General features: G+C 37.1%; 1 protein-coding gene across 1 annotated transcript in view; it reads left to right on the plus strand.

Annotated features, from left to right (window-relative positions):
• Positions 1-14,121, plus strand: part of Stxbp5 (syntaxin binding protein 5) — a 143,119-nt gene that overhangs the window by 85,008 nt on the left and 43,990 nt on the right. Inside the window, exons 13-17 of the mRNA XM_005361026.3 lie at positions 2,961-3,108; positions 3,329-3,396; positions 3,666-3,706; positions 9,739-9,959; positions 10,403-10,581. Coding sequence (XP_005361083.1) covers positions 2,961-3,108; positions 3,329-3,396; positions 3,666-3,706; positions 9,739-9,959; positions 10,403-10,581 — 657 coding nt within the window. The remainder of the gene's footprint in view (positions 1-2,960; positions 3,109-3,328; positions 3,397-3,665; positions 3,707-9,738; positions 9,960-10,402; positions 10,582-14,121) is intronic.

Below are 14,121 nucleotides of genomic sequence, written 5' to 3' on the forward strand. Positions count from 1 at the left end.
CCACATTCAGAGGGCTTAATTAGGTCCTAGGCAGGATCCCCAGCTGTCAGTGCAGAGTCAGTGGGCACTGCTAGCTCAGGTCAGCTGTCTCTGTGATTCCCCATCATGATCTTCACCCTTTGTTCATATAATACCTCCTCCCTCTCTTTGACTGGATTTGGCCCAGTGCTTAGCTGTGGATCTCTACATTTGCTTCCATCAGTTACTGGATGAAGGTTCTATGATGACAATTAGGGTGGTCATCAATATGATTACAGGGGAAGGCCAGTTCAGGCACCCTCTCTATTATTGCTTGGAGTCTTAACTGGGGTTATCCTTGTGGATTCCTGGGAGTTTCTCTAGCACCAGGTTTCTCCCTAACCCTATAGTGGCTCCCTCTATCAAGAGATCTCTTTTCCTTGCTCTCCCTCTGTTCCTCCCCCAACTCAACCGCCTCTGTAGTACCCTTTACTCCCATCCCCACCCAGTGTGCTCAATTTAATCAGGAGATGTTACCTATTTCCCCTCCTAGGGACATCCATGCATGTCTCTCTTAGTGTCCTTCTTGTTACCTACCTACTCAGGGGTTATGGTTTGTAGCCTGGTTATCTTTTTCTTTACCTCTAATATCCACTTAAGAATAAGTACATACCATATTTGTCTTTCTGGGTCTGGGGTACCTCACTCAGGATGGATTTGCCTGAAAATTTCTAGATGTCATTGTTTTTTACTGCTGTGTAGTACTCCATTGTATAAATGTACAGTATTTTCTTTATCCATTCTTCAGGTGAAGGGTATCTAGGTTGTTTCCAGGTTCTGGCTATTATGAATAATGCAACAGCTTGATGGTTAACATACCTTATGTTTCATATCTTCCCCTACACAGTTTCTGGCAGCTGGGACTCTGCTTGTTTCACTGTCGTTAAAATCCACACAGTTTTCACCATGTGCGTTATGACTTTTCCTAAATTACAGACATGCCTGTCTGATCTGCAAATCCCTAGACTCCATCTCAGTTCTTTGTAACAGCTTCTAATATTCGCTATATTCATACACTGTGATATACAGTGATATTCTCTGAGCTATGAATGGAACTACTATATTACTTATTTTCTCCTGAAAAATAATCATTGAGCATAGCTACCTTGGAGTTTGCATCCGTCATTCACAGTCACCCCTGGGCCAAGGGGATTTTGTGTGTCCCACCCCCCGGGGACTATTTGTTTCCGGATAGACATTTTTTTAGGTGGAATGCTACTGGCATCTAGTGGATAAAAGACAAATAGACTTCAAACATCCACAGTGCTTGGGACATCTTCCCAAGTAGAGGCTTCTGTAGATGTGGACAGTACCAAGGCTGGAAATCTAATGTGTGGGAGTGGTGCTGTTTACCTGGTGATTTTCTAAGACAATACTGACTGCATTTCCCAGTAGTTATCTGTTACTTATAGCAATATTTTGTAAGTTTTATTTGTTTTAAAATAACATACCATTTGAAAAATAATTCTATATGACAGTTCTAGAAAAATGTTCTTAATGTACTTTTCTTCATTTTCATCTTTTAGGTAAGTTGTTTTAATAGCAGAATTTGTTGCATATGCTCTGTACATGGGATAAGATGCTTTATGTTTGCAGAACTGTCAGTTAAATATGTAACATACTAGGTCCTTACAGCTAACAGAAAGGTTTATGATGAAGAAATAAAAAGCTATTTTTATCACTGCTCTTTTTGTGTGTCTATCATCTTTTGTTTGGGGGTAAATGTGGAGATAATTGGGCTCATTTTATAGTTTATAAAGGTTTTTTTCCCTGAACTATCACTTATTTAGTATTATTAGAAGTAGTATTAATAAATCTAATATATATGACTACTCATTTTTTACTTTTTAAGTATGTCAGCTAGTGCCTAGGTTTTTTCCAGATATTTTAAAGAAACTAATGACATTCTAAGCAACATTGCTGTGCTTTTAGTTTTAGACACATTATTATGTGTCTAGACAGAATTTTACTCTAACGTCATGACTAAAGCATTTTTTTGCTTATCTTGATCAATTAATTACATAACCAGAAAACAAGGGAACCTCATGGCCAACTGTAGTGTTCCTGGCTTCATATCTTAAAAACTATGAAAAGTAAAGTTATTATTTAGACTTTTACTGAATTAAAATGTTTAGCTTTTTGGCAGTGTCTCAAGCTGCCAGAGAGAAAACTCTTCAGAGAGAAAGTCTTTATTTCTCCGTCAGTGTTTGAGAGGGTTTGGCCCTTGCTGTGGGCTCACATTGGTGCGGCAGCAATTTACCATTGCAGGAAGGAAGGCCTAAGCAGAGTTGTTAGGCTCACAAGCTCCCCGCCACCAGAGAGCAGGAGACCTGTATTGACCCTAACCCATCAGAGTGAGTCTTCCACCTTTAGTTAGCCCTCTCTGGAGATGGCCTCAGATAGACCCAGAGACGTGCTCTGCGGTTACTCTCTCAGTTCAGTGACTTACATTCATGTTTAAAACAAAACAGCTTTCTGGGTCTGATATTGGAAGAGGTATCACATTGATGGAGAAGAAAGAGAATTGAAATTGATGTGCGGTGTGCGGCAGAAGGTGAGGAATTTGATCTGTGGCGCAGGTAGTCTGTTGATTTTCAGCTGTTTGAGTCCTGCCTCAGCTATTGCCTAGCTGACACATTAAGCCTTTTTTCTTTTTTTTCAGGAAAATGTACCTTAGTTGGATGTAAGAAGCAATAAGACAAATACATAGTAGTATGCAGTTTTGTGTGTAGTAGTGATATATAGGTACAACCATTGTTTTTCTGTTTATTGGTGATAAAAGATCATCTTCTGTAATAAAACTCTTAAATGTTTTTTCATACTTACATAAAGTAAATCAGTGTAATCTTAGTAGAATGTGTAGTAATGTCTTCATGGTTGTGTTACTTTGTCACAGATTACAATGTGTAATGGTTTTCTTTTTCCTATTCCTATTGTTAAAGATACCCTATATTTGAGAATCCCTACCCTTTGAGCATACACGAGTCCCCTGTTACATGTTGTGAATATTTTGCTGATTGTCCTGTGGACCTCATTCCTGCACTTTATTCTGTTGGAGCTAGACAGAAACGTCAAGGCTACAGCAAAAAGGTACCAAACCTGAGTTCACTGTTTAATGTAACATAGTATTATTTTAAATTTCTCACCTTGAGGTATTGGTAATACTGTTAGCTTTTTGGGATATTATTTTTAGGAGTAAATTATGTGTACTATGTTCATACCTATATAATATTCCTATACATTGTATGCTACATATCTACTATCTAGAATATATATTTTGAAGACAATTTCCAATGTTTTTTTTTTATAGGAATGGCCCATCAATGGAGGTAATTGGGGCTTGGGTGCTCAAAGTTACCCAGAAATAATTATTACAGGGTAAGTGAAAGTATATTTTTGCCAATTAAGTAACTAATTGCTAATATGCTTCTTAGGACAGTTTGAATTTTAACTCATTTGGTAAGTAAAGCTTCTCTTAGTGTTACAGTATAATGAAAAGCAAGTTACTGGTGAGATGCGCTACTCCCAGCGGTTTCTACTTTCACTCGTCCTTGTGAATGAGTGTGCTGACAAGTAACGATGTAACTGGTTTTCAGTGTCGGTTTTTTCCTTTTTCATCACATTTTCCTCTCCTTTCTTGGTCCTAGGCATGCTGATGGGTCAGTTAAGTTCTGGGATGCTTCTGCAAGTAAGTGCTTTGAATATTTAACTGTTGGTCATGTTTCATTGCCTTTGCCCTTATACATGTTGATTTCAATAATTGTACAAACAGCATTAGACTTGAAAGTACTAGATTATCAGCTCAATATAGAATTATCAAATATGTGAGTTGAGAATTTTGAAGAATCCAGATATGTTAATGTTATTAGTAAGCCAAATAATAATTCTCAACAGTGTTCCAATCTCTTCAAATATCTTCAGAACTCCTCTTTAAAAGTCAAAAATAGACATGAAAATATATTTCAAATTAGATAATGCTTCTATCCAGTTCTAAACTACTATCACAAGAGATTATATTGTCCTTATGAACAGACCTTGTGATTAAATAGTAAAGAGGGAAGAGACACCTTTAGAGATTGGAGACAATTTATAGCAAGCATTTATGGAAATCACCTAACTCAGGAGAGCTGGTGCTTTATAGGAATGTTTGATAATACTGGTGCCTATTGGGAGAAAGTTTATATAGAGAATGTCATTTCAGGGTATAAATACGTTCTCCATATTTTACAGTAAAGATTTTGCTCCAGTTTCCTTTTGAAATTTTTCTTCAGGCTATCTAAATCCTTTGCAATGGTGGAAATGTCTGAATATATAGTATACTGGAAAATAGATAGAGAAATGAAAATATGATTTAGGAAATTAGGCTTTTTTCATAACATGATAATTAGCTGTTATATTTGGTTTTTAAAGATTTGACAGATTTTTTTCATATTATATTTTGATATATCTCAGCTCTGCCCAGATCCTTCCTGCCTCCCCATGCATCTAAAACTTCATGCCGCCTCTCCAAAAATTTTAGAAAGTAATAAAATCATAACAAAAAAATACCAAAACAAAACAAAAAACATCCCCGCGCGCGCGCGCGCGCGCACACACACACACACACACACACACACACACACGAGTCATTTTATATTAGCCAAATATTCCTGGGCCTACCCTGGAGCATGGTTTATGTCACTACTGGAGAATACTGCTTTTCTCTTTCCCAGCATGTAACAGTTGGGAATAACTTTTGGTGAGGGTTGGATTTTGTGTCTGCTTTCCTTCTCCATGCTGGGACTTTGTCTGGTTTGAACCGGTGCAGCTCTTATGTTTGCTGTCATAGTCTCTGTGAGTTCATGTGTGCGTTAGCACCTTAAGCCTTGAGAGGAAAGATTTGAGACAGCCCTCACCTCTAGGGCTAAGTGCTACACAGCGTCCAATTGTGGGTCTCTTTGTTAATCACCATCTAATGCAGGAAGAAGCGTCTCTGATCAGAGATGGGCACAGCGCTGGCATATGGGTGGAACAGTGTGTCATTCTGAGTCACCTTCTTCCTGTATCACCTTACCAGTAGAGCAGTAGAATCTCCTTCCCTGGGCCCATGTCCTAGCCAGTCTCGGGTTCTTGACCGATTTAGCAGTGTTGGGTATGGGCTCTATGTCATCAAGTAGGCTTAAATCCAATTAAAAAAAAGTGGTTGATTCCTTTCCAGCTCTTTGTGCCACTATTGCACCAGGGTGCTTTGCAGGCAGTCGCTGTAGGTCACAGAGTTTGTAGCTCGGTGATAGTTTCTCTTCCTTGGAAATTCTTCTCCTCCCATCCTTGCCCCTTAATCCTTGCCTGCCTTCTATGGGAGTTGAGTTTTGTGCTGGATAATAGATATGGATCTATTTTCATTCTTCTACGTGTAACTATGTACTTTGACCAGCACCATTTGTTGAAGTTGCTGTCTTTTCTCCAGTGTACAACTTTGACTTCTTTGTAAAACCTCTGGTATCTGTAGGTGTGTGGACTTATATCTTAATCTTTAATTTTATTTCTTGTCAACATGTCTGGTTTTTATGGCAATACCATGCTGTTTTTATTACTATAGCTCCACTATACAGTGTGAAATCAATGGTGGTGGTACCTAAAAGTTTTCTTATCATTCCAAATTATTTTAATCCAGGTAGTGGCCACCTATGTCTTGAGTTCCAGCTTTCCAGAGGCGGAGGCATGTACACCTCTGTAGACCAGCTTAGTCTACAGAGTGAGTTCCAGAACAGCTAGGACTGTATAGACAGACCCTGTTTGAAAAAACAAACAACAACAACAACAACCAACAAAATAGAATTATTTTAGTTATCCTGAGCATTTTATGTTTCTACATAAAATGTAGAAATTTGCTTGTTTTTGGTTTTTGAGGTTTTTGTCTGTTTATTTATTTATTTATTCCAAATTCTGTGAAGAATTGTGAGAATTTTGATGATAATTACATTGAATCTAGATAGCTTTTGGTATGATAGCCATTTTCACACTATTAATCTTCCTGACCCATGAGCATCGGAGGTCTTTCCATATTCTGATATTGTCTTCAACTTTATTCTTCAGTATCTTACACTTTTTATTATTCAAGTCTTTCACTTGTTTGGTTAGAGCTATTCCAAGTTTTTTTGTTTTGTTTTGGGTGTTTTCTGTTTGCTTGTTTTGAGGTGATTGTGAAAGGTACTGTTTCCCTGATTTCTTCACTGTTTGTCATTTGTGTATAGGAAAGCTGTGTGTGTGTGTGTGTGTGTGTGTGTGTGTGTGTGTGTGTGTGTGTGTGTGAATTTTGTATCCTGATACTTTGTTGAAATATTTATAGAAGTTTCCTGGTGGGGTTTTTAGGGTCTGTTGTGTATAAAACAATGCGTCTGAAAATAAAGATGCCTTTACTTTCCCTTTCCTGTGCGCATCTCTTTATGCTCTCCTTCAGGTGTCTTACTGCGATCAAGACTTCGAAGATTATACTGAATAGCTATGAAAAGAATATCCTTGTCTTGTTTCTGATTTTAGCGGAATTCCTTTGAGTTTTTCTACATTTAGAATGATGTTGGCTGTAGGCTTGCTGTAAATTGACTTTATTGTGCTGAGATTTGTTCCATTATCCTGAGTCTCTCCAGGACTTTTATCATGAAAGGGAACTTATCTCCATCTAATAAAATGATTATGTAGTTTTGTCTTCTAGTCTTGTTTATGTGGTGGATTACTTGTTAATCTAGTTGAGCCATCGCTGCATCTCTCGAATGAAGCCAGTTTGTTCATGGTGGGTAATCATTTTTTGATGTGTTCTTGTATTCAGCTTCGAAATATTTTATTGACATTTTTTTGAATATATGTTTGAAAGGGGTGTTGGTCTTTTTTTCTGTTGTTGGTCTTTATATGGTTTTGGTATGAGAGTAAGAATGGCTTTGTAAAACAAACGGGGAAGTATGTCTTCAGTTTCTATCTAGTGGAATAATCTGAGTAGTAATGGCAGTAGCTCCTCTTTGAAGGTCATTAGAATACTGAACTGAGCCATCTGTGCCCAGGCTTTTTTTGGTTGAGAATCTTTTAATACTGCTTCAGTTTCTCTATGGATTATGAATCTGTATAAATCATTTATTTCATTTTAATTTTAGTGGATAATATGTATCTAGAAATTCATCAATTTCTTTAAGGTATTTTGGGTTGATGGAGAAGAGATTTTTAACTTATGTCTTTAAAGTTCTCTATTAAATTTCCTTAGTAATTCCTCCATTTTGACATGTAATTTTATTAATTTGGATCTTCTCTCTGTGTCTTTTGTTTTATTTGGCTAGAAGTTTGTTGATTTTTCTCAAATATCCAGATCTTTGTTTCCTTGATTCTTTGTATTGGGTTTGTTTGTTTCTTGTTCATTGATTTCTTCCCTTGTTTGATAATTTATTTCTTGTCATTTGAGTACTATTTCTTCTTGTTTTTCTTAGAACTTTCAAGTGTGTCATAAATAAGATATTAATATACAGTTTCTGCCGGCTGTTGGTGTGGCGCTTAGCTCTGTCTTAGTGTTATGAACATGATTCTTAGAACCAGTGTCATTGCTCCCATGAGCTTGGGTGTGCTGTGTTCTTACATTCATTCAGTTATAAAATGTTTGTAATTTCCTACTTGATTTCTTTCTTTACCCAGTTTTCATTCAGTAATAAAGTGTTCAATTTCCATGACTTTGTTTACTCCCTGCCGCTTCTTTTGTTGTTACTGTGCAGCTGTGATCCACGGTGTTCAAGGAGGATGCAAGTGCTAGTGCAGCTTTCCTGTGTCTCTTAAGACTTGCTTTGTATCCTAACATGTGCTCAGTTTTGGAGAATTGTCCACGGGCTGCTGAGAAGAAAGTAGATTCTTTAGTACTTGAATGAAATATTCTGAAGGTGTCTGTTAAGTCCAGTTGATTTCTGACAACAGTTAGCTCCAGCGTTTCCCTACTTAATTTTTGACCCGTTCGTTGGCAAGAGTAGGATGTTGAAGTCGTCTGCTATCTCTTTATGGGGGTCACCATGTGATTGTTGTCTACAGTGGTGCTTCTGAACTTGTATGTGGTGTATAAGTGTTTAGACTTGCAATAGCTCTTAGTGAAGTTTTCCTTTAACGCGTATGTAGTGTCCTTCCCTAACTCATTTTAAGCACATTTTCTCAGAATACCTTTTCTGTCCTTTTACCCTGAGTAGATTTCTGTCCTTGATGGTGAGGTATATCTCTAGAATGCATCAAAAAGATGGATCATGTTTCTAATCCAGTCTGCTAGTCAGTGTCTTTTTATTAGGAATCGAGATCACTAATACTGAGAATTATCGGTGACATATCTGTACGTTCCTGATACTTTGTTGCTGTGGTATCAGTGTTTTTTGCCCCACTTTTGATGAATTACTCTCTAGGACAGTTTATTCCTTGTGTCCTCTTAGGTATAGTAATCCTCTTTAGACTGATGTTGTTTTTGTAGTGCTTGTGTAGTGCTGGATTGATGATCAGCAATTCCTTAAACTGCTTTTATCGTCAGGTTTTTTTCATCAGTTGTGATTGGTAGTTTGGGTGGGTATGGTAGTCTAGTCTGGCATCTGTAGTCTTTCAGAGCTTATACAAAATCTTTCTAGGCCTTTCTGATTTTCAGAGTCTTCCTTGAGAGTCAGCTGTTATTTCCATGTGTGTGCCTTTATGTTACTTGCTTTTTTTTTCCCTTAAAAAATTTAATATTCTTTCTTTGTTCTATACATTTATTATTTTGTTATTATGTGTTACGGAGAATTTCTTTTCTGGCACTACCTATCTTGTATTCAGTATGTTTCTTTAACTTGATAGGCATCTCTTTCTTTAGACAAGGTAACTTTGCTTCTATGAATTTGTTAAATAATACTTTCTGAGTCTTTGACCTGGATATCTTCTCCCTTCATTATCCCAGTAATTTGTAGATTGGGTCTTTGCATGGTGTCCCAGATTACCTGGATGGTCTGTTCATGATTTTTTTTTTTAATTTAACTGACCTACCCAGTTCTTCTACCTTGTCTTCAAGACTTGAAATTCTCTTATTTCATGTCTTCTAAGCTATAGGTGAGATTTTTGTTTGACTTCCTGAGTTTGATTCTAGTTTGTGTCTCCTTTAGTTTTCCTATTTCTTTATTAAATTCTACCTTCATTTCTTGAACTATTTCCATTGTCTCATCAATTCTCAGTTTATATGTTCAGTCTTCATTGGGGCATTCATTCCATTCCTTTTTAATGTTCTTGAACATTTTCATGACTGTTATTTTTAAGTCTTTGTGTTGTGATTTAGCTAAGTTAGTTTTCTGGGTTCTTGTTACAGTAGGTTTGCTGCCTTGTGAAGGAGGCAGGTTCCCGTGGTTGCTATCATTATCATGGTCCTCCATCCTTGGGATTTTGTACTGGAATCTAAGTATCTATGGTTATGATGGTTAGAGTATTTCTTGTAGATATCTTCTCTTATCTTTGCTGGGTGCTTGTTCCGGTCTTTGCTTGCTGTTTCCCAGTTTGAGTTCTAGCCGACTGTGGCCTCTGGGGTGGGGGTGGGGAGACTAAATCCCAGCCAAGTATCAGAGCTGTTGGTCCCTAGTAGAGAGAGATTTATGGGTTGGCAGAGGGTCACGAAAAATGGATCTGCACAAGGAATAGCTGCAAGGGCTGGCAGAGAAGAACTAGCATTTTTTTTTTATTTTCAGCTAAAATTTATAATATACTTTCTCCTAGTAACTCTACAAGTACTGTATAAATTAAAAACGTCTAAAGTATTTGAAAAGTCAAGAAATAAAGATGACAGACCAAACACGGACATTGTAGATGAAGATCCATACGCCATTCAGATCATCTCCTGGTGCCCAGAGAGCAGAATGCTGTGCATAGCTGGAGTGTCAGCTCATGTCATCGTCTATAGATTCAGCAAACAGGAAGTAGTTACAGAAGTCATTCCGGTAATCACCTCTTCACTGTTTTCCTTGTCAGTTGTTTGATATTTTTAGGCTTTTAAAAATTATTTAGTAAACAATTTTCTTATACATAAAAATGTGAAAGCACCTCAGTATTTATGCCACCATCTAGTTTATGAAAATAGCACTTTCGCATATATATTAATGTACTATCTGAATTTTTAAGTATGTTATGTCTTTTATTTAAGGAATATCCACTACTGGTATTCCATAGAGTCTAAAACCATTATGCACACGTGTGCATGTGTGAACTCCCACCCAGGCACACGGTTTTTAAAGGTTGAGTAGAAACTCTTTTTTTTTTCTTTTATCTCTAGAAATATAGCATTTTTAAACCTTAAATTTTAAAGATATTCTTTCTGGTATGTTATATTACAAGTTTTTTTTTAATTATTAGGAATAGGTAAACAGCCATTCTTTTATGACAGATGCTTGAAGTTCGACTGTTATATGAAATAAATGATGTGGAAACGCCAGAGGGTGAGCAGCCGCCACCTTTGTCCACCCCCGTGGGCAGCTCCAACCCTCAGCCCACTCCTCCTCAGTCTCATCCGTCCACCAGTAGCAGCTCATCTGATGGGCTTCGTGATAATGTACCTTGCTTAAAGTAAGTTGAAAACATTAGGTCTACTTTACATGTTATCTCTTCATTTAGAAAAATGGTAATCATTAGTACACCTCTGGTGGCATTTCCTGTAAGAACAGGTGTTTCTGTGTTCGGTTGTGGTTGACTGAGCTTGTTTCTTTATGGTATGCTGTTACACCTGATGTTGCCAAGGTTTAAAATAACGAGGTTGATGGCCTTGGGTCACCCACTACACCTTCTCTGCCAGCTGTGGCTGCCTTCTGAACTCAGGTTCTGTGTGGTTTATGTTCATTCTCTTCACTGAACTCTGAAAATTCTCCTTCCTACCATCTTCACTTGGAATTCAATGTTCTTATAATTTATTTTATCTTTTCCTGAGTCTTAGCATCAATTTCACTTTTATTTAAAAGATTGTATTTTCTATTATTTTAAGACCATACTAATTCATGCAGAGATAAATTGGATAAATTTTTCTTTCATTTTTTTTGTTGTTGTTGATCAGTTTCTATTTTTGAGTGATTAAATTCTTCAAAGATCACAGAGAACTAAGTGATGAGTAAGGAACTGTAATTGCTGGATGACATGAAGACTGTGACTCAGTCTCCACATAGGAAGCAACTAAAATCGTGATGGGACAAAAGCTCTTCTTGTAGTGGATCCTAAGTGGAGAGGTGACAGGACAGCATTTGTACTCAGTGAAGAACTAGGCTTTGTGTTGATTTTACTGTTGACCTGCTAGAATCTCTTCTTCTAGTGAGTATGCCGTGGATAGGATGTAGATATAATAAAAAAGCCACTCCCCACTTAAGACAAACAGACATTTAAGAAAAAGAAAAAAAAATCACAATTTTGTTTTTTAGGATTCACTTTTTTAAATTTTATTTCAAAGTACTTGTTTTCCAGAAATTCTTTGTATGTTCTCAAAAACTTGAGAGCATGGTTTTTAAACAAGTGAGTCTCGAGAAGGAACGGCCTTGCCTGTTTCAGGATATGTGCCAATGTCTGGAGACATTGTTAGTTTCCCAGCAGGGACGGGGGCTGCTGTTGGTGTGGTAGACAGGAACCTGACATGAGGCTCAGATCTCTAGTGGACAAGCAGAGAATTGCTTTCTTCAAAGTGCAATAGTCTCAAAGGCCCAAGTGGGCTTCTTCCCTTCCTTCCCATGTTTAGCTCCCCCTTCTGTGCCTCCTCCTCTCTGTCTTGCTTCCCCAAGCTTCTCTTCCCTCTCACACTTAGACACACACCACACCTCCTTTTAGCTGCAGTTCTTGCATATGTTATTAGAACAAAATTTACAATATAGAGTTTTATATTTTTGCTTTTTTATTATACAGTACTACTTTAAGACTAAATTTTAAAATGCTACTGCAATGTTTTTATATTGATTTCATTTTTTTAGTTTTTATTAATTTTTATAGATGGATAAAATACAATTGTCTTTTCTGGGTATTGATAAAATATTTCTGTATTTCCTCGATTTTATCAATTATATGAAGTAACACTTTAGTATGTTTAGCACAATGTTGTCACATAAAATGTGAGATAATATTGTCCTCATCAGCAAAATTAGAATACTTTTATCTGGACTTTGGAATTACTTGTTCATCTAAATGTTCATAAGCTTCATATACAACTGTCTGAAACATGAGATTAGTTTTCTACCTGAGGAATAAGCACTGCCAATACATGGCTTTCCCATACCGAGAGAGTCTAGGAATTAGTTATGACAAGGAACACAGTGTTCTCAATCCAAAGTTACAGGACCCCTTGCCTTAGCTTCCCAGCTAAAAATGAAAATCAGGTCCAAAAAGTGAGTCTTTGTCCTCTGGTTTTGCTTAGGCAGGTGTTTTTCCAGTTTCTGCACTGACAGAAAGAAAGGACAAAGAGAGCAGGAAGTTAATAACCAAGAACAATTAAAACCTCCAGCCAGTGAACTGAAACACATAGTCTGGATATCTAAATCCTTGTAAGATACACTGTCTCTGGAACTGAGTTTTCAGTACTGTCCACAGACCTGAGATGATAGATAGCCATCATTACTGTCTGACATTTATATCTGTGGTGGGATGTACTAACTTCTAATCTGCAAGTATTTAGTAGAATGTCACTTAATATAGCAATACTTTCTCAGTTGGAATTTCAAGAGACTCTTCATATCTAGAAAGTCTCATCAGCCAACCTGTTACTAATTTATAATCTTTGTTATTACCATTAGCTGTTAACATTTGTATGTTGATATACTTTCCCTATCCTGGTCTTATGTATCATATATATATATACATATATATATTAATCTTGGAAGAATTGAGGTAACTCTGATTTGATAATAATGTTCTTCTTCACTTTGAGTGACATTTTAAACTTCTAGGACATAACTGAGTTTGAAAATTCACTGTGGTGTTGTCTCCATTTTGGAGAAGCTTGCTTTGAAGGGGTTTCTCCCTTAGCCTCATATGACCAACCTTGATTTCTGTCAAGATAATGTAGTTCTTGCCCTCTTCTTATCTTCACGTGGAATTCAGGGAACCCAACTTCCTTTCTTGAAGAGTGTAACAACAGAATAAAATATGATTTCTAGACCTGTCCAGATCCCCTGCAACATCCTGCCCTCTTCTTTTTTTTCTTATTAATAACCCACTGAGTCCAGTGTATGCTGCCCATATACTCCTCCAGTGTGGGCACACTGGATCATGGCCAACCTGTAAGGGGAAACACCTCTAACGAAAACTGCCTCTTCTTCCTCCAACTGTCAGGAGCTCCTCATCTGTGCTGTTGTCAGATAGTCAGGGGTCATTGATGACCAGAGCGAATGTTACATTTCAGTGGTTCTCAGCCTTCCTAATGCTCTGACTGTTTAATACAGTTCCTCATGGTATGGTTACCCCTAACCATAAAATTATTTCTGTTGCTACTTCATAACAGTAATTTTGCTACTGTTATAAATCGTAATGTAAATAAATAACTGGTATATAATCCATGTGAAACAGAGTTACAACCCACAGGTGACATATAGATGTCACAATAACAAAAAGATTTGTCATAATTAATCCTTTATTGAAACATGACTAGATTGAAATGCAGAGAGAGGAGGGGAAGTAACTGTGCCTCCTTTTCCCCTTCTGATCTGATTTATAAGCCAGGGTGTAGCTGTGGGAACAGCAGAGCTATAGTCAGATACTGCTCATTTGTTTCCCGGTCTCCCAAAATAATCACTCAGAAATTATATTAATTACAACACTGCTTGGCCAATGGCTCTAGCATACTCAGAGTTGTCTTGATTTGAATTTCCCTGATATCTAGCGAAGTTGAACATTTCCTTAAGTAATTTTGGCCATTTGAGATTCTTCTGTTGAGAATTCTCTGTTTAGTTCAGTACCCCATTTTTTAATTGAGTTATTTAGAATTTTAATGTCTAATTTCTTGAGTTCTTTATGTATTTTGGAGATCAGTCCTTTGTCTGATGTGAGGTTGAAGATCTTTTCCCAGTCAGTAGGCTGCCTTTTTGTCTTAGTGACAGTGTCCTTTGCTTTACAGGAGTTTTCAGTTTCAGGAGGTCCCAT

Source organism: Microtus ochrogaster, linkage group LG4 (assembly GCF_000317375.1).
Source record: "Microtus ochrogaster isolate Prairie Vole_2 linkage group LG4, MicOch1.0, whole genome shotgun sequence".
Taxonomy (NCBI): Eukaryota; Metazoa; Chordata; class Mammalia; order Rodentia; family Cricetidae; genus Microtus; species Microtus ochrogaster.